Source organism: Oncorhynchus clarkii, chromosome 27, assembly GCF_045791955.1.
Source record: "Oncorhynchus clarkii lewisi isolate Uvic-CL-2024 chromosome 27, UVic_Ocla_1.0, whole genome shotgun sequence".
Classification (NCBI taxonomy): Eukaryota; Metazoa; Chordata; class Actinopteri; order Salmoniformes; family Salmonidae; genus Oncorhynchus; species Oncorhynchus clarkii.
The window spans coordinates 40,925,769-40,946,959 of NC_092173.1; the positions used below are offsets into that span (position 1 = coordinate 40,925,769).

The window sequence follows — 21,191 nt, forward strand, 5'->3', positions numbered from 1 at the left end:
CTGCTCTGTACCATCACTCATTCATATATCCTTATGTACATATTCTTTATCCCCTTACACTGTGTACAAGACAGTAGTTTTGGAATTGTTAGTTAGATTACTTGTTGGTTATTACTGCAATGTCGGAACTAGAAGCACAAGCATTTCGCTACACTCGCATTAACATCTGCTAACCATGTATATGTGACAAATAAAATTAGATTTTTTGAAATTCTATACTGCCATTGTATTGGAGTGGAGGAAGGACAGTTTTTAACCTATGACGTCATTTTTAGTTTATAACCTGTTGTAAATTGAACCATGATCAGTACTCTCGAGAATAAACGTGATTGATTGATTTTGAGACTGGTCTGTCTATTTTATGCAAATAAAGTATCTTACAAATTCTTAGAAATGGGCAGAGTGTTTTAATTGAATTGGTTGATAAACATATAGGAATCAAATTCCTTTAACAAAAATCCGACCAGAAAGTGGGAAATCTGAGGATTGTAGTTTTTCAACTCATTGCCTATCGAATACACAGTGTCTGTGGGGTCATATTGCACTTCCTAAGGCTTCCACTAGGTGTCAACAGTCTTTATAAGGTTGTTTGAGGCTTCTACTGTGAGGTGGGGGTGAATGAGAGCTGATTCAACCAGAGGCCTGCCAGAGTGCCATGAGCTGATCACGCGTGCACACGTGAGAGCGACCTGCGTTCCATTGCAATTCTAAAGACAAATGAATTCTCCGGTTGGAACATTATTGAAGATTTATTTTAAAAACATGCTAAAGATTGATTATATACATCGTTTGACATGTTTCTACGAACTGTAATATAACTTTTTGAACTTTCCGCCTGAACTTTTGCCTGGACTTGCCCACGCCTTGTGAGTTTGGATTTGTTTACCAAACGTGCTAACAAAAGGAGGTATTTGGACATAAATTATGGACTTTATCGAACAAAACAACATTTATGTGGACCTGGGATTCCTGGGAGTGCATTCTGATGAAGATCATCAAAGGTAAGTGAATATTTATAACTCTATTTCTGACTTTTACTGACTCCACAACATGGCGGGTATCTGCATGGCTTGTTTTTGTGTCTGAGCGTCGTACTCAGACACCTGATGGTTTGCTTTTTCAGTAAAGCTTTTTTGAAATCTGACACAGCGCAATGTTGTCGAGACAGCCGTAAGAACTTCTTTATTATATCCTTTATTTAACTTGGCAAATTCTTATTTACCCGGACGACACTGGGCCAATTGTGCAGCGCCCTATGGGACTCCCAATCACGGCCATTAGTGATGCAGCCTGGATTCGAAACAGGCTGTATGTAGTAATACGCCCTGGCCTCATCTCTTGGAGCCCAACACAAGGTGTGATGCTCCAGTTGTCAGGGCCTCACATCTCCCCTCTTATCAGCGGGACAAGGCCAAAGGGAGTAGTCTCACATCTCCACTCTTATCAGCTGGACAAGGCCAAAAGGAGTAGTCTCACATCTCCACTCTTATCAACTGGACAAGGCTAAAAGGAGTAGTCTCACATCTCCCCTCTTATCAACTGGACAAGGCCAAAAGGAGTAGTCTCACATCTCCCCTCTTATCAACTGGACAAGGCCAAAAGGAGTAGCCTCACATCTGCCCTCGTATCAGCTGGACAAGGCCAAAAGGAGTAGTCTCACATCTCCCCTCTTATTAGCTGGACAAGGCCAAAGGGAGTAGTCTCACATCTCCCCTCGTATCTGCTGGACAAGGCCAAAAGGAGTAGTCATGTCAAGGAAGGATGAAAGTCTCACATTTCACCTTTATTGGCAGGTATGCTATTGAACATGGAACAGCACACATACAGACTCACACAAAGGGGATGGATTCTCTCTCTGGTGTAGTTCACTATATTCTATCTCTGTCTTAGTTCCCTATATTATCTCTCTGTCTTAGTTCCCTATATTATCTCTCTGTCTTAGTTCCCTATTTTATCTCTCTGTCTTAGTTCCCTATATTATCTCTCTGTCTTAGTTCCCTATATTATCTATCTGTCTTAGTTCCCTATTTTATCTCTCTGTCTTAGTTCCCTATTTTATCTCTCTGTCTTAGTTCCCTATATTATCTCTCTGTCTTAGTTCCCTATATTATCTATCTGTCTTAGTTCCCTATTTTATCTCTCTGTCTTAGTTCCCTATATTATCTATCTGTCTTAGTTCCCTATATTATCTCTCTGTCTTAGTTCCCTATATTATCTATCTGTCTTAGTTCCCTATATTATCTATCTGTCTTAGTTCCCAATATTATCTCTCTGTCTTTGTTCCCTATATTATCTATCTGTCTTAGTTCCCTATAGTATCTATCTGTCTTAGTTCCCAATATTATCTCTCTGTCTTTGTTCCCTATATTATCTATCTGTCTTAGTTCCCTATAGTATCTATCTGTCTTAGTTCCCTATAGTATCTATCTGTCTTAGTTCCCTATATTATCTCTCTGTCTTAGTTCCCTATATTATCTCTCTGTCTTAGTTCCCCATATTATCTCTCTGTCTTAGTTCCCTATTTTATCTCTCTGTCTTAGTTCCCTATATTATCTATCTGTCTTAGTTCCCTATATTATCTCTCTGTCTTAGTTCCCTATATTATCTCTCTGTCTTAGTTCCCCATATTATCTCTCTGTCTTAGTTCCCTATTTTATCTCTCTGTCTTAGTTCCCTATATTATCTATCTGTCTTAGTTCCCTATATTATCTCTCTGTCTTAGTTCCCAATATTATCTCTCTGTCTTAGTTCCCTATATTATCTATCTGTCTTAGTTCCCTATAGTATCTATCTGTCTTAGTTCCCTATATTATCTCTCTGTCTTAGTTCCCTATAGTATCTATCTGTCTTAGTTCCCTATATTATCTCTCTGTCTTAGTTCCCTATAGTATCTATCTGTCTCAGTTCCCTATATTATCTATCTGTCTTAGTTCCCTGTATTATCTCTCTGTCTTTGTTCCCTATATTATCTCTCTGTCTTTGTTCCCAATATTGTCTTTGTTCCCAATATTATCTCTGTCTTAGTTCCGTAAATGATCTATCTGTCTTAGTTCCCCATATTATCTATCTGTCTTAGTTCCCTATATTATCTATCTGTCTTAGTTCCCTTTAGTATCTCTCTGTCTTAGTTCCCTATATTATCTCTCTGTCTTAGTTCCCTATAGTATCTATCTGTCTTAGTTCCCTATATTATCTCTCTGTCTTTGTTCCCTATATTATCTCTCTGTCTTTGTTCCCAATATTGTCTTTGTTCCCAATATTATCTCTGTCTTAGTTCCGTAAATGATCTATCTGTCTTAGTTCCCTATATTATCTATCTGTCTTAGTTCCCTATATTATCTATCTGTCTTAGTTCCCTTTAGTATCTCTCTGTCTTAGTTCCCTATATTATCTCTCTGTCTTAGTTCCCTACAGTATCTATCTGTCTTAGTTCCCTATATTATTTCTCTGTCTTAGTTCCCTATAGTATATCTTTGTCTTCGTTCCCTATAGTATCTCTTTGTCTTTGTTCCCCATAGTATCTCTCTGTCTTAGTTCTCTATAGTATCTATCTGTTTTAATTTCCTATATTATCTCTCTGTCTTAGTTCCCTATAGTATCTCTCTGTCTTAGTTCCCTATAGTATCTCTTTGTCTTAGTTCCCTATAGTATCTATCTGTTTTAATTTCCTATAGTATCTCTCTGTCTTAGTTCCCTGTAGTATCTATCTGTTTTAATTTCCTATATTATCTCTCTGTCTTAGTTCACTATATCAACCTGCAGCAGGAGGCTTATGCTGCCCTCTTCTGGATTAAGGGAGCACTTACAATGCTACAAGTCGGGTTTGAGATTTGCACCCATTTAGGAATGACACCAACTCACAGAGTGTTTGTGTGTGTGTGTGTGTGTGTGTGTGTGTGTGTTTGCGCGTGTGTGTGTTTGCGCGTGCTTGTGTGTGTGTGTGTGTTTGCGCGTGTGTTGAACCTGGCCCACGGGAGACGTAGAGGGGGAGGGCAGGGGGTCGGGAGGGTTGTTGGAGAGGGGTAAAGTAACGTGTTGTGACTATCTAATAGAAAGAGAGATGTTTTGTTGATGTGAGCGCTAAAGCTTCTGCCTACTCACCACGACACATAATTGTAGAGTTGATCTGAGGATAGAATCATCTACATGAATAATGCTGTAGTCAATCATAATGCATTAGAAACTAGACCTCGTGGAAAAAAAACACCATTAACCTCCAGCTTTAACAAACACTGTGAATGATAGAATGTGTTTTTTTTTTTACCAGTAATGTTTCACCACTTACTGATTACTAGTGTCTGATTTGCTTACAGGACCTCATTGTTCTCCAGCTTCCTATGAGGTAAACATATATATTGCAGTATGACTGCATTGATAGCAGGCTACCTTATAGTGCATTATAACACTTTCTATCAGCACTTATAACAGCTCCTAGTGCATTATATCATCATGGTATCTGCTGTGTCCTGCCACCAGAGAGCACTGTGGTACAATACAAGGATAGTCTACATACTGACAGCTACTACACGTTGGTGCTCATCTCTCTGTATCGGTCTACAAGAGCTAACTGCGATTGGACGTTGTTGCACCAGACTAGCTAATAAATGCATGTTCTGCAATTCAACCTTTGCTAAGCCCCGCCCCATCGGGTTATTGTTTCTACCAAGGTCAACATTTTCCCGGGAAGCTCAAATAAAGCTCAAGCTCAATTCCTGGGAAGCTCGATTGGTTTGTTTCAAGAAAAAGTTGATTAAGGATGTCAAGTGAAAGCCACCCGAGTCAACCCAATACAACAATGGACAGAAAGTGATTACAGACCAAGAATCCTAGACAGGAAGTGATAACAGAACAAGGTTCCTAGACAGGAAGTGATAACAGACCAAGGTTCCTAGACAGGAAGTGATAACAGAACAAGGATCCTAGACAGAAAGTGATAACAGAACAAGGATCCTAGACAGAAAGTGATAACAGACCAAGGTTCCTAGAGAGAAAGTGAAAACAGAACAAGGTTCCTAGACAGGAAGTGATAACAGACCAAGGTTCCTAGACAGGAAGTGATAACAGAACAAGGTTCCTAGATAGAAAGTGATAACAGACCAAGGTTCCTAGAAAGAAAGTGATAAAAGAACAAGGTTCCTAGACAGGAAGTGATAACAGACCAAGGTTCCTAGACAGGAAGTGATAACAGAACAAGGTTCCTAAACAGGAAGTGATAACAGACCAAGGTTCCTAGAGAGAAAGTGATAACAGACCAAGGATCCTAGATAGGAAGTGATAACAGAACAATGTTCCTAGAAAAGTTATTTGTTATTGGTTTTTATAGCCAACCCCCTCATGTATTCCCCCCTAGAGTCAATGTCCTCGCACGGGCACAATCACCATTTTTTTCAGATTTTAATCACTGTTTATTAATAAAAATCCATCTGATTAAGTTCGACTTCCTGGTTTTTGTATGAGCTGAGTCTCAATCCACCGCGTCCATCAATGGCAGCCTTCTGCATCTGTGTTGGAAGGTGGCTGAGGAATAGCGCTGTTTGTCTGACCAATAGAAATCTGTATAGTCTGACCGGTTTGAGCTACAAACTAATATGGAAAGCTTTAGACCCTCATGAACAGGGACGTGTTTTGCCCTACAAGGCCCACAAGCTTCACAGGACTCGTGGGAAGGCTTACCATTGACTGTGCAGTAAAACATTTATGAAAATGAATATACTTTTTGGGAACCATTTAGCAGACACTCTTATCCAGTGCATTTTACACATTCAATTGGGATTAAGTGCCTTGTTCAAGTGTGCATGAATGGATTTTCCAACTAATCGGCTCTGGGATTTGAACCAGTGACATTTCAGTTATTATCTCAACGCACCAGGGCTACACTTATTTTACACATGCAACTTTCCTATATCTGTCAGATGCATTTCAAACACCACAAACCATATCTCCTTATCATTTGTTTATTTTGTCGCCGTATATGAATGTATTAGTCAATATGTTTTTATGGGATTATAGCAGTAAAAGCCACATTCAATGTTTCATCAGATAATTGTTTTAAAAATTCTTCAAACGAAATAGCTTAATGGTCCATCTTATGACCAGGGCATTGGTAGCACCGGTGTTCCCAAATTAAGTGTTGATACAAACACCTGTCATTGAAAATACAAAGTCATATGTGTGATATTAGGTTTCTATATTGTGTAAAAGGGCTCCATTTTAGTCATTTATCAGACACTCTTATCCAGAGTGACTTATAGGAGCAATTAGGGTTAAGGGCACATCCACCGATTTTTCACCTAGTCAGCTCAAGGATTTGAACCAGTGACCTTTCTCTCACCAGCCCTATTGAGATGTATTATATTGAAAATATCTACACTGTCTCTTTAAGAGCGTCAAGTTTGTGAGCTATGTCATGCAAGAGATCAGTTTGTCATTCATTGCTATGATCATTCTTCTTCAAAATAAGCTTTCCCTTTTTCCTTTCTTTCTGTGCAACCCAAATGTTTAAATGTACTGGTAAAGTAACCAGGTGGTTAGCTAGCTAGCTAATGGGGTAACATGACTGAACAAGGTGTACTGGTAAAGTAACCAGGTGGTTAGCTAGCTAGCTAATGAGGTAACATGACTGAACAAGGTGTACTGGTAAAGTAACCAGGTGGTTAGCTAGCTAGCTAATGGGGTAGCATGACTGAACAAGGTGTACTGGTAAAGTAACCAGGTGGTTAGCTAGCTAGCTAATGGGGTAGCATGACTGAACAAGGTGTACTGGTAAAGTAACCAGGTGGTTAGCTAGCTAGCTAATGGGGTAGCATGACTGAACAAGGTGTACTGGTAAAGTAACCAGGTTGTTAGCTAATGAGGTAACATGACTGAACAAGGTCTACTGGTAAAGTAACCAGGTGGTTAGCTAGCTAGCTAATGAGGTAACATGACTGAACAAGGTGTACTGGTAAAGTAACCAGGTGGTTAGCTAGCTAGCTAATGGGGTAGCATGACTGAACAAGGTGTACTGGTAAAGTAACCAGGTGGTTAGCTAGCTAGCTAATGAGGTAACATGACTGAACAAGGTGTACTGGTAAAGTAACCAGGTTGTTAGCTAATGAGGTAACATGACTGAACAAGGTCTACTGGTAAAGTAACCAGGTGGTTAGCTAGCTAGCTAATGAGGTAACATGACTGAACAAGGTGTACTGGTAAAGTAACCAGGTGGTTAGCTAGCTAGCTAATGGGGTAGCATGACTGAACAAGGTGTACTGGTAAAGTAACCAGGTGGTTAGCTAGCTAGCTAATGAGGTAACATGAATGAACAAGGCGTACTGGTAAAGTAACCAGGTTGTTAGCTAATGAGGTAACATGACTGAACAAGGTGTACTGGTAAAGTAACCAGGTGGTTAGCTAGCTAGCTAATGAGGTAACATGACTGAACAAGGTGTACTGGTAAAGTAACCAGGTGGTTAGCTAGCTAGCTAATGAGGTAACATGACTGAACAAGGTGTACTGGTAAAGTAACCAGGTGGTTAGCTAGCTAGCTAGCTAATGAGGTAACATGACTGAACAAGGTGTACTGGTAAAGTAACTAGGTTGTTAGCTAATGAGGTAACATGACTGAACAAGGTGTAATGGTAAAGTAACCAGGTGGTTAGCTAGCGAGCTAATGAGGTAACATGACTGAACAAGGTGTACTGGTAAAGTAACTAGGTTGTTAGCTAATGAGGTAACATGACTGAACAAGGTGTACTGGTAAAGTAACCAGGTGGTTAGCTAGCTAGCTAATGAGGTAACATGACTGAACAAGGTGTACTGGTAAAGTAACCAGGTGGTTAGCTAGCTAGCTAATGAGGTAACATGACTGAACAAGGTGTACTGGTAAAGTAACCAGGTGGTTAGCTGATGAGGTAACATGACGGAACAAGGTGTACTGGTAAAGTAACCAGGTGGTTAGCTAGCTAGCTAATGAGGTAACATGACTGAACAAGGTGTACTGGTAAAGTAAAGTAAACAAATGCCGGTGAGAGATTTATGAAGACGGCTTCAAGGGGTACTGAACTTCCTCATTTGGCTTAGTTTTGTTGTTGTTCAGGATAGGGGGCGGTATTTCCCCTTTGGATGAATTGCGTGCCCATAGTAAACTGCATAAAAATCTGTCCTGAATTGCTAATATATGCATATTATTATTATTATTATTATTGGTATAATAATGCATATAATGCAACAGCCTTGACTGAAGCTAAACCAGAGTGGTTTTGGGAGGGTGGTTTAATGTGGATGTCCCTTGTGTGTGTGTGTTCCTACGTGGCAAGAATTTGTATATGAATACACTGAGTGTACAAAACATTAAGAACATCTTAACATCCAGTTGCACCCTCTCTTTTTTCCTTTACAACAGCCTCAATTCGTCGGGTGCATGGGCTCTACAAGGTGTCGAAAGCGTTCCACATTGATGCTGGCCCATGTTGACTCCAATGCTTCCCACAGTTGTGTCAAGTTGGCTGGACGTCCTTTGGTTGGTAGACCATTCTTAATACACACAGGAAACTGTTGAGCATTAAAAAAAAACAGCAGTATTGCAGTTCTTTACACAAACCGGTGTGCCTGGCACCTACTACCATACCCCGTTCAAAGACACTTAAACATTTTGTCCTGCCCATTCATCCTCTGAATGGCACACACACGCAATCCAAGTGACCAGTGACATCAATCAGAAATGATAGATTTCACCTGGAATCACCTGGTCAGTATGTCATGGAAAGAGTAGGTGTTCTTAATGTTTTGTACACTCAGTTGTACATTATTATAATAATAAAAAAAATGCATCTGTAAACTTAGTAGATATCACCATCTAGAGGCTTAGAGACTCTGACATAAACAACTGCCACTCCCACTGCCACTCCCTCTCTCTCTGCAGAAAAAGCTCAATACATATGTTGGCATACCTGCTCCCGCTCCCCCTCCTTGGCGCTCGAAGCATTACTCACTCTTACCACCATCATTACGCACACCTGCCCCCCCCCCCCCCCCCGTGTGCTGACTCAGCTTCTACCTGTCTGTTCCCAAATGAAAGTTGACCCCCCCTGTACCTGCTTCTCCAGCATCAGTCACTACCTACTGTATCAATATATTTGACTGCATCCGTAAATGTTTCATGCTCTCTCTCTGTTTCCAAGTAGACCATGTGGTTAGTGCACCGTACTACATCTCTGTTGCCAAAATAAACTATGCACTGCTGGGTCATTGATGGCTGTTGGGTCATTGATGGCTGATGGCTGTTGGGTCATTGATTTGGAATCTTTGCCTTCCAAGTGCAACACTGTAGGTTGCAAAATAACACCAACTTCCATGTGTGCCATATCCTTCGATTCGTGCTAGCATATATCAAGTTTTATGCTTTAATACATTACCAATGAGGCCATCTTGATAACTCCTCATACAGAATGAATGGCACAAGGACAAATGCAAATGTTTATGTAATCTGATTCATTAGCAAGCCAAAACCACAACATATGAAACACATTTACTATATTAATCTATAATAAGTTTTATGTGAGCCTAACTGGTTTGCATGTTCAACCATGTCTGCTTGTAAAGCCACAATGCAAAAAAAAAGGTGTCCTCTGTTGATCTAGTCAGCACTTTCCTCAGCCAGCCAGTATTGGTTAGTTTGCAGCCTGTTTGCAGTCAAAACAGTAGCTTCATTCACTGCCTACAAAAAAGACTCCTACCACACAAGACAGAACAATGGTAAGACACACCTGTTAATTAAATAATATGTCATGAAGAAGAGATGATTGAGATATCTTAAATTATTTATCAAATGTATGCCAATATGTTATGTCATGTTTCACTGTGAAATCACACGTTTATATAAAAAAAGAACATCTCTATGAGACCCGCTGTACTGATTGGTAGAGTAGTTGGAGGTTGGATTGGCTGTATTTATTGATGTTTGTACACTGCCTATGGTATCCAACAACTAATGTATCTACTAACACATAATAGAATGCAGTACTTTTATTATTGATGTGCTAGACGCAAGAGTGAGTCAAGGTTAGCGAATGAAATAGCAACAGTGTCGAGGTGAATCAGCTTCTTGATATGCCACACCTGTCAGGTGGATGGATTATCTTGGCAAAGGAGAAATGCTCACAAACAGGGACGTAAACACATTTGAGAGAAATAAGCTTGTTGTGCATTATTTCAGCTCATGAAACATGGGACCAACACTTGGTCGTTTATATTTTTGTTCAGTAATAAATAACATTCGGTCCTTAAACAGACTGATCATTACAGAGGTGCGCCTTGTGCTGGGGACAGTTAAAATATATGAAGTGTTATATGAACTGTAACTCAGTAAAAATTTTGAAATTGTTGTATGTTTTGTTTATGTTTTGGTCAGTATACATAGCTCATGCACAAAGCAGTACAAGTTTACTGAGTGACTGATTCAAAACAGCAATATTTTATAAATAACCAGACAAAGACATTTGCAGAGCTTTTAGATACACAAGTACCAGTCAAACATTTGGACACACCTACTCATTCAAGGGTTTTCCCTCATATTTTTCCTTACAGTGAAGACATCCAAAACATGAAATAACACATATGGAGTCATGTAACCAAAAAAAGTGTTAAACAAATCAAAATATGTTTTACATTTAAGATTAAGATTATTTAAAGTAGCCACCCTTTGCCAATGATGACAGCTTTGCACACTCTTGGCATTCTCTTATGTAAAAAATAGTTTTAAAAAAATGAAGAAAGACCCTTGAATGAGTTGGTGTGTCCAAACTTTTGACTGGTACTGGTACAGGTCAAGTGGTGAAGAGAAGACTAAGTAAACACCAGTAACATGGAAATGAGGAAATTAGTCAATGTAAAACAATGTAATTACACAGGTCAAGTGGTGAAGAGAAGAGACACAAAGTCAACAGCAATAAACATGGAAATGAGGAAATGAGTCAATGTAAAAAGTCACGTTAGTGATCCACCACCTTAACGAGTGAATAAGAAAAGCAAACCAAATCCAATTTGTCACAAATACAATAGGTGTAGACTTTACCGTGAAATGCTTACTTACAAGCCCTTAACCAACAATGCAGTTCAAGAAATAGAGTTAATAAAATATTTACCAAATAAACAACATGTTTGTTTTTTTCACCTTTATTTAACCAGGTAGGCTAGTTGAGAACAAGTTCTCATTTACAACTGCGACCTGACCAAGATAAAGCAAAGCAGTGCGACACAAACAACAACACAGAGTTTCACATGGAGTAAAACAAGGGTACAGTCAATAACACAATAGAAAAAATAAAGTCTATATACAGTGTGTGCAAATGGCATGAGGAGGTAAGGAAATAAATAGACCATAGTAGCAAAGTAATTACAATTTAGCAGATTAAAACTGGAGTGATAGATGAGCAGATGATGATGAGCAGATGATGGTGTGTAAGTAGTGGTACTGGTGTGCAAAAGAGCAGTAAAGTAAATAAAAACAATATGGGGATGAGGTAGGTAGATTGGATGGGCTATTTACAGATGGACTACAGTGCCTTGCGAAAGTATTCGGCCCCCTTGAACTTTGAGACCTTTTGCCACATTTCAGGCTTCAAACATAAAGATATAAAACTGTATTTTTTTGTGAAGAATCAACAACAAGTGGGACACAATCATGAAGTGGAACGACATTTATTGGATATTTCAAACTTTTTTAACAAATCAAAAACTGAAAAATTGGGCGTGCAAAATTATTCAGCCCCTTTACTTTCAGTGCAACAAACTCTCTCCAGAAGTTCAGTGAGGATCTCTGAATGATCCAATGTTGGCCTAAATGACTAATGATGATAAATACAATCCACTTGTGTGTAATCAAGTCTCCTTATAAATGCACCTGCACTGTGATAGTCTCAGAGGTCCGTTAAAAGAGCAGAGAACATCATGAAGAACAAGGAACACACCAGGCAGGTCCGAGATACTGTTGTGAAGAAGTTTAAAGCCGGATTTAGATACAAAAAGATTTCCCAAGCTTTAAACATCCCAAGGAGCACTGTGCAAGCGATAATATTGAAATGGAAGGTGTATCAGACCACTGCAAATCTACCAAGACCTGGCCGTCCCTCTAAACTTTCAGCTCATACAAGGAGAAGACTGATCAGAGATGCAGCCAAGAGGCCCATGATCACTCTGGATGAACTGCAGAGATCTACAGCTGAGGTGGGAGACTCTGTCCATAGGACAACAATCAGTCGTATATTGCACAAATCTGGCCTTTATGGAAGAGGGGCAAGAAGAAAGCCATTTCTTAAAGATATCCATAAAAAGTGTTGTTTAAAGTTTGCCACAAGCCACCTGGGAGACACACCAAACGTGGAAGAAGGTGCTCTGGTCAGATGAAACCAGAATTGAACTTTTTGGCAACAATGCAAAACGTTATGTTTGGCGTAAAAGCAACACAGCTGAACACACCACCCCCACTGTCAAACATGGTGGTGGCAGCATCATGGTTTGGGCCTGCTTTTCTTCAGCAGGGACAGGGAAGATGGTTAAAATTGATGGGAAGATTGATGGAGCCAAATACAGGACCATTCTGGAAGAAAACCTGATGAAGTCTGCAAAAGACCTGAGACTGGGACGGAGATTTGTCTTCCAACAAGACAATGATCCAAAACATAAAGCAAAATCTACAATGGAATGGTTAAAAAATAAACATATCCAGGTGTTAGAATGGCCAAGTCAAAGTCCAGACCTGAATCCAATCGAGAATCTGTGGAAAGAACTGAAAACTGCTGTTCACAAATGCTCTCCATCCAACCTCACTGAGCTCGAGCTGTTTTGCAAGGAGGAATGGGAAAAATTTCAGTCTCTCGATGTGCAAAACTGATAGAGACATACCCCAAGCGACTTACAGCTGTAATCGCAGCAAAAGGTGGCGCTACAAAGTATTAACTTAAGGGGGCTGAATAATTTTGCACGCCCAATTTTTCCGTTTTTGATTTGTTAAAAAAGTTTGAAATATCCAATAAATGTCGTTCCACTTCATGATTGTGTCCCACTTGTTGTTGATTCTTCACAAAAAAAATACAGTTTTATATCTTTATGTTTGAAGCCTGAAATGTGGCAAAAGGTCGCAAAGTTCAAAGGGGCCGAATACTTTCGCAAGGCACTGTATATACAGCTGCAGCCATCGGTTAGCTGCTCAGATAGCTGATGTTTAAAGTTAGTGAGGGAAATGTAAGTCTCCAAATGACATAATAAAGTAACAATAACGAGGCTGTATACACAGGGGGTACCGGTACCGAGTCAATGTGCGGGTTACAGGCTAATCCAGGTAATATTCACTGGCTATTTTAGCATGTAAATCTTGGTGGTGGAAACTACATTTTTGTTGTTGATGCATGCCAGCAAAGGCACTACACAACACTAAACAATACATGAATTGCACTATAACGGTTACAAACGGTGCCCACATTAGGGCCTACAGAAAGCTGTCCCAACAGCAGAGCTGTTTCTTTTCAGCACCATGTAATGAATCCGTACCACCGCTAAACCTGGCTATCAGCGGAGCCTTGTCTGACAGCAAAACAGTTCATTCAGCCTCATTTACTGCCCTTTTAAAAAAACATAGCTGATATGGCTGACTTGCTTGAACAAATGTGGTTTCTAATGACAATTGAACAGGAAGGTGGGGTGCAAAATTTGGACATCAAACTTTCTCATCAAAGTCTGGCATTCTCGGGACTTATGGCGCTTTCAAGACAACTGGGAACTCAGAAATAAACAAGGTTGAATCATGACTTCAGTTATCTTGATGTCAGAGCTCTATAAAGAGGCTGTAAGAACCGACGCCGGAGATAAAGAAAACAACAAGATTCGACAATCATTGCAGTAGCGGAGAACAGAGATGTGGAACTAACAAATATAGTGGAGGTAATAAACAGGTGATTGAGTCCAGGTCAGTCCAATAATACGCTGATGCGTGTGATGGGGAAAGGCAGGTGTGCGTACTAATGGTGGCAGGAGTGTGTAAGCGCCAGAGAAGGCGAGCGGGAGCAGGCGTGACAGAGGCCTGAGTTCCCAACTTGGGAAGAGTTCCGGGTTGTCTTGAACTCACTGAAGTCTGAGATTTATGAGATCCGAGTTTCCAGTTGTTTTGAACGCGGCAGAAGTCATGCTGGCTTGACAGCATGGCCAATGTATACAACCTTTTCTAGCCCATGTTGTTGCATGTGAATGTTTCAAAGCAAGCAAAGAAGTTGTTTAGTTTGTCTGGGAGCAAGACATCGTGGTCCTCGACGGGGCTGGTTTTCTTTTTGTAGTTTGTGATTGACTGTAGACCCTGCCACATACCTCTTGTGTCTGAGCCGTTGAATTGTGACTAGACTTTGTCTCTATACTGACGCTTAGCTTGTTTGATTGCCTTGCGGAGGGAATAACTACACTGTTTGTATTCGGTCATGTTTCCGGTCACCTTGCCCTAATTAAAAGCAGTGGTTCGCACTTTCAGTTTTGTGCGAATGCTGCCATCAATCCACGATTTCTGGTTGGGGAAGGTTTTAATAGTCGCTGTGGGTACAACATCACCAATGCACTTGCTAGTAAACTTGCTCACCGAATCAGTGTATTCATCAATGCGGAGCGCAGGCATAGGACACACTGCACCCTCCCAGCACCCCGGAGACACAGAGCCGGCGCAGGATACACTGGACTGAAACGGCATACCGGAGACCAAACACGCTGGGCCAGCACAATACGCCCTGGCTGGATGCCCACTCTCGCATGGCACTTGCGGGGGGCTGGCCGATAGCGCAACGGGCTATGAGCGCGTACTGGCGACACCATGCGCTTGACCACATAACACAGTGCCTGACCAGTACTGCACTTCTTCCGGTAAGCACGGGGAACTGGCTCGGTTCTATCGCCTGACTCCGCCAATATCCCGGTGTGCCACCCCAAAACATTTTTTTGTGGGCTGCCTCTCTTGCCTGTTGCGCTGCCTTACCTCATATCGCTGCCGCTCAGCTTTCACTGCCTACAGCTCTTCCTTGGGGCGGCGATATTTCCCTGCCTGTGCCCAGGGTCCCTTGCCTTCCAGTATCTCCTCCCATGTCCAGGAGTCCAGAACCCTCTGCTCCTGGTTACCACGCTGCTTGGTCCATTTGTGGTGGGTAGTTCTGTAACGGTTGCCTTCCTTTTCTGATGAGGAATAGGATGGATCAGACCAAAGCGCATCGTGGTAAGTGTTCATGTTATATTTATTAAACCGAACACAAAAATAACAAAGGGGAAACCACGAAAAAAAAAAAACAGTTCTGTAAGGTGCAACAAAAACACTAAACAGAAAATAACTACCCACCACCCATAGTGGGAAAACAGGCTGTCTAAGTATGGTTATCAATCAGAGACAACGATCGACAGCTGCCTCTGATTGGGAACCATAAACAGGCCAAACACAGAAATACAAAACCTAGAATACACAACATAGAATGCCCATCCCAACTCACGCCCTGACCAAACTAAAACAGACATAAAAAAGGAACTAAGGTCAGGACGTGACACAGGCTTGAATAAATTAAGTAGCCAATAGGCAGAGGGTGGCTTCATTTGTCTGATTCTCTGTAATGATGGAATGGGATTAATAATGCATTTTATTCTGTTAAGTGATGTTTTGCATCAAACAACACAACTGCATGGTCAGTCACCTCCTTGTCTGATGTCGCTAAACAGGGTAATGTCAAGCCTACATTGGCTTACATTGAACACCACACATTAGCTGCTACTGTAAGCTGAATGATAGAACAGCTATTTCTATGTTAAAATGTTATGGGATGCATTTTCTCCATTGTTTTTGGTGTTAGGCCACTCTGATACAGTAGGCCTATATTATGATCCAATAGCCACATTAGCCTATATGGCCACTGTTAAAACTGTAACTAAAGCAGGTACATCCTCAGTTTTCACAGCAAATGTGTGTGTGAAGTTGCACAGAATATTCACAATTTTCAAGTTTGTGCTCAGCAGACCTGAAATTTGCTCAGTGCCTACATTTTTTTTGGTGGGGGTGGGGGGAATTGCTTGGGGAGCTGTTGGCTATTGTCGGGGCTCTGAAAGCGTGGAGGCATTGGCTTGAGGGGGCTGAACACCCTTTTCTCATTTTGACTGACCACAGCAATCTGGAGTACATCCGGGCGGCGAGGAGATTGAATCCTTGCTAGGCAAGGTGGGCCATGTTTTTCACCCGTTTTGTGTTCACTCTATCATACAGACTAGGTTCCCAGAACGCTAAGGCAGACGCACTGTCTCGGATGTATGACACAGAGGAGCGGTCCACGGATCCTACTCCCATACTTCCGGCTTCTTGCCTAGTGGCACCGGTGGTATGGGATGTTGACGCGGACATTCAATGGGTGTTATGTGCGGAGCCCACACCTACCCAGTGTCCAGTTGGACTTAAGTACTTTCCGTCTGATGTTCGTGATCGATTGATTTGTTGGGCTCACATGTCACCTTCCTCTGGTCATCCTGGCATCGATTGGACACTGCGCTGTCTTAGTGGGAAGTACTGGTGGCCCACTTTAGCTAAGGAATTGAGGGTGTATGTCTCCTCCTGCTCAGTGTGAGCTCAGTGCAAGGCACCTAGACACCTACCCTGAGGGAAAATACAACCCCTACCCGTTCCACAACGGCCGTGGTCGCACCTGTCGGTGGATTTTGTGACGGATCTTCCTCCGCTACACGGGAACACCACGATTCTGATTGTTGTGGATCGGTTTTCTAAGTTCCTTTGTCCGGTCTCCCTATGGCCCTACAGACTGCGGAGGACCTGTTTACACACGTCTTCCGGCACTACGGGGTGGTACTGTCGGTACTGTCACGACTTCTGCCGAAGTTGGTGCCTCTCCTTGTTCGGGTGGCGTTTGGCGCTCGTTTTCAGGTGGCTTTTGGTGCTCGTTGTCACCGGCTTTCTAGCTTCCACCGATCCATGTTTCTGTTTTCCATTTGTTATGTCTTGAGTGAACACACCTGGTTCCCATTAAGTTATTCTTATTTCCCTATTTAACCCTCTGGTTCTCAGTATGTGTGGTGCGTGATTGTTCCTGTTATGTTTAGTCTTGCGTGTTAGGATTTGTTATCCCTACGTGGGTTTATTCTACTGAGTAAAGTACGTTATTTTACTCAGTTCTGTTTCCTGCGCTTGACTCCGTCCTCACCTATACACCACTGACGCTGCCAGTCGGGTCTCAATTTCCAGCTAAGAAAAAAGTGCGTAGAATGCGTATTACAAGAATCCGCCCCTTTTGTGACGAAAAACAACATTGCAACACTGTGCTACGATCTGTCAACCTTGTTTACGTATACTGTATATATGTCAGCCTTCTGCATCTGTGGTGGAAGGTGGCCGAGCCACAATGGTGTTTGCAAGACCATGAGACATCCCGAAAATAGGTCTTCTCATGAGAACTTCTGTAGCACACAACATTAAATAACCACCTTTTGGTAAGGGGAAACCTTTAAGGGGAAACCTTTTGCTCTACAACCCCCACAAGTGTCACGGGACTGAAGGTAACCCATACATATTAAAGGAAGTATGGAGATATATGTATATATATATATTAAACCTTCAATTGAAGGTAACCCATACAAATTAAAGGAAGTATGGAGATATGTATCGATATTGAAACTCCATCTGAAAGTAACCCATACAAATGATTGTAAGTATGGAGATATATATAAATATTATTAAACCCCCATCTGAAGGTAACCCATACAAATGAATGGAAGTAAGGAGCTAGCTATGTCCCGACAAAAATTAGGGGTTAAATAATATGTGTAAAAAAAATTATATACTGTATATATTTCCTGAGCTTTCTTATGTCTCCTAGATATGGAACAGACAGTTTCTGATTTTTGCAATGTTACGTAGATGGAAAAAACTTCTGCAAAACACCAGTCTCAAAGTCAACAGTGAAGAGGTGACTCCGAGATGCTGGCCATCTAGGCAAAGTTGCAAAGAAAAAGCCATATCTCAGACTTGCCAATAAAAATAAAAGATTTAGACGGCAAAATAACACAGACACTGGACAGAGGAACACTGCCTAGAATGCCAGCATCCCGGAGGCGCCTCTTCACTGTTGACGTTGAGACTGGTGTTTTGCGTTTACTATTTAATGAACCTGCCAGTTGAGGACTTGAGAGAAGTCTGTTTCTCAAACCAGATACTCTAATGTACTTGTCCTCTTGCTCAGTTGTGCACCAGGGCCTCCCACTCCTCTTTCTATTCTGGTTAGAGCCCGTTTGCGCTGTTCTGTGAAGGGAGTAGTACACAGAGTTGTACAAGATCTTCAGTTTCTTGGTATTTTCTCCCATTGAATAGCCTTCATTTCTCAGAACAACAATAGACTGACGAGTTTCAGAAGAAAGGTCTTTGTTTCTGACCATTTTGAGCCTGTAATCAAACCCACAAATGCTGATGTTCCAGATACTCAACTAGTCTTACCAAAGCCAGTTTTACTGCTTCTTTAATCAGAACAACAGTTTTCTGCTGTGCTAGCATAATTGCAAAATGGTTTTCTAATGATCAATTAGCTTTTAAAATTATAAACTGAGACTAGCTAACATAACGTGACATTGGAACACAGAAGTGATTGTTGCTTATAATGGCCCTCTGGTTGCCTATGTAGATATTCCATTAAAAAATCTGCCGTTTCCAGCTACAATTGTCATTTACAACATTAGCAATGTCTACACTGTATTTCCGATCAATTTTATGTTATTTTAATGGATGAAAAAGGTGCTTTTCTTTTTTACATTTCTATGTGACCCCAAACTTTTGAACTGTAGTGTATGTACGGTCACTGTGGGGACGACGTCGTAGATTAAATTATTGATATAGCCGATGACTGAGGTGGTGTACTCCTCAATGCCATTGGATGAATCCTGTGGTATACAGCTCATTGAGTGCAATTTTAGTGGCAGCACTCCTCTTCTCTCATCTCCCCCCTCTCTTCTCCTCCCCTCTCCAGGTGTATAACTGTACAATGCTAGATGACTTCCTGTTGCAGTACTACCTGACTCCCGCCTATGCCCTGGAGTTTGCCCTGGGTTTCCCCAGCAACCTGCTGGTGGTCCTGGGTTACGTGTTCTGCCTGCCAGAGTGGAAGAGCACCAATGTTTACCTGTTCAACCTCGCTGTCTCTGATCTCATCTTTCTGTGCACGCTGCCACACCTCTCCTACCTGTACGCCAACGCCAAATCAGAATACAGCGGCTTCGGCTGCATCATCAACCGCTATATCCTCCATACCAACCTCTACTCCTCCATCCTTTTCATGGTGTGGGTCAGCATGGACCGCTTCCTGCTCGTACGACACCCGTCACGACTTCACTTCCTGTTGACCAAGAAGGCGGCCCTCTGCTTGTCTCTCATGACCTGGGTGGCAGTTAACATGCAGGTGGCCCCCCTAATATTCTACATCGTCCAGGACATGCAGAAAGGGAACTGGAGCTTATGTAAGGACTTTGGGAGCCTGGGGGTTATGGAGAACTTGCTGGGATACAGCCTGGGCCTGACGGTGACTGGCTACCTGCTGCCTCTACTGGGGCTTGGCTTCTTCAGCTTCCACATCAACCGGCTTCTCCGTGTCCAGGCGGAAGTGATTCAGGGCACGGGGACATCGTTCCGCAAGCCCGTACGTGTGGTCTCTGCTGTAGCGACCATGTTTCTGGTACTGTATCTGCCCTATCATTTGATGAGGAATGTGAGGATAGCGTCGCGGCATCCCTGGGCAGGGCTGTCTGACTGCCACAAGATATATATACAGAGTGCATACATCCTGACCAGGCCGGTGGCATTCGTCCATAGTGTTATTAACCCTGTGTTCTACTTCTTCATGGGAGACAAGTTCAGAGAGCTCCTATTGGCCAAGATCAGAGTCCTGGTGAGACAGCTAGAACAGAGGACAGGGACCTCAATGTGAGATCCTGTTGAACACTCACTCACACACACAAACAAACACACACAGTGTCCGGGAAAATATCATGGTATGTTTGAAATATTATTCAAGTAGGCATATTTAACCAATGTTGTGATGTCCCGATCTGCAGGGCAGGGGTGGAACCAGCCACGCTAAGCATTTTTATGTCTACTATATAAGACCTGAGCATTTCTTGTATTAATGGGCTCACAACAAGTCACCTACGATTGGTCCTTGACCAGCTCCATTATTGCAATTCTTGATAATAAATATTGATTGTTTGAAAAAACAACAAAGTCTCTCTCACTTAATAAAATTGTTTTTATGACAATCTGCTGACGAGGATGGGATCCAGCGGGTGGACAAGGAATCCCGAACATAGATAAATAAAAAGGTGAGACTGGAATTTCTTATAGCAGGCATATGAAAGGCCTAAAAGAAAAAGAGGTGTTAACACAGGGCAATATCTGTGTGAGTTGCCAGGGTCAGAATCTGTGTGAGCGGTTCAACCCCATCTGTGTGAATGGTTGATATTCTGTTTAGAATATCCGACTGGAGTCTGTGTGAGCAGTTGTTCGTATTTGTTTTAATTGCTAACAAGCATCGGTCAATACTGAAGCCACTTTTTCAAAACTCTTCACACAGTCTGCATTACCAACATGCATTTTGGCCAAACAGTTCATCTCACCGCAAACTCACTCAAACCACCAAAACACTTCATTGCATGTCTCAAAATAAGCTTGTTCGAACATAACACTGGCAACAATTCTCACTCAGAAAGAATACATTGTCACTCATAATACACTGACCTAAAAAACACTAACAGGGAGCATTATATAAATTATGAACTTTCCTCTTTGAAGTTTGAATGATTTCACATAAATCTGTATTTCATTATAGAATTAGAATAACATCTTTTCACTTTGACTGTACTGAAGTATATGTAATGAATCAGAAATGCAGCAATTTGCTACAATAGTCTTTATATTTTCTCTATCTTTGCATATAGTAATTTACTTGTGAAAAATAAACAGTTGAAACAAAAACTAATTCCTGACATTCCAGGGCTGCAAAAATAATTACCAAAAAACCATGAACCACATGTATAGTATAATCACTCATACTGTGCTGCGAGGGTTCTAGTTCTTCCTCTCCTCTGCATTTGGCCAGAAGTTCTCTTTAAATTACATCTATGTGTTCTTTGGCGATGCATCTTGCAAAGTATCTTCTGGA

At 41.5% G+C, this 21,191-nt stretch overlaps 1 protein-coding gene across 1 annotated transcript in view; it reads left to right on the plus strand.

Annotated features, from left to right (window-relative positions):
• Nucleotides 1-19,961, plus strand: part of LOC139385794 (succinate receptor 1-like) — a 35,143-nt gene extending 15,182 nt beyond the window's left edge. Inside the window, exons 2-4 of the mRNA XM_071131041.1 lie at nt 16,250-16,427; nt 16,796-16,849; nt 19,008-19,961. Coding sequence (XP_070987142.1) covers nt 16,250-16,427; nt 16,796-16,849; nt 19,008-19,961 — 1,186 coding nt within the window. The remainder of the gene's footprint in view (nt 1-16,249; nt 16,428-16,795; nt 16,850-19,007) is intronic.
• Nucleotides 19,962-21,191: the final 1,230 nt, after the last annotated feature.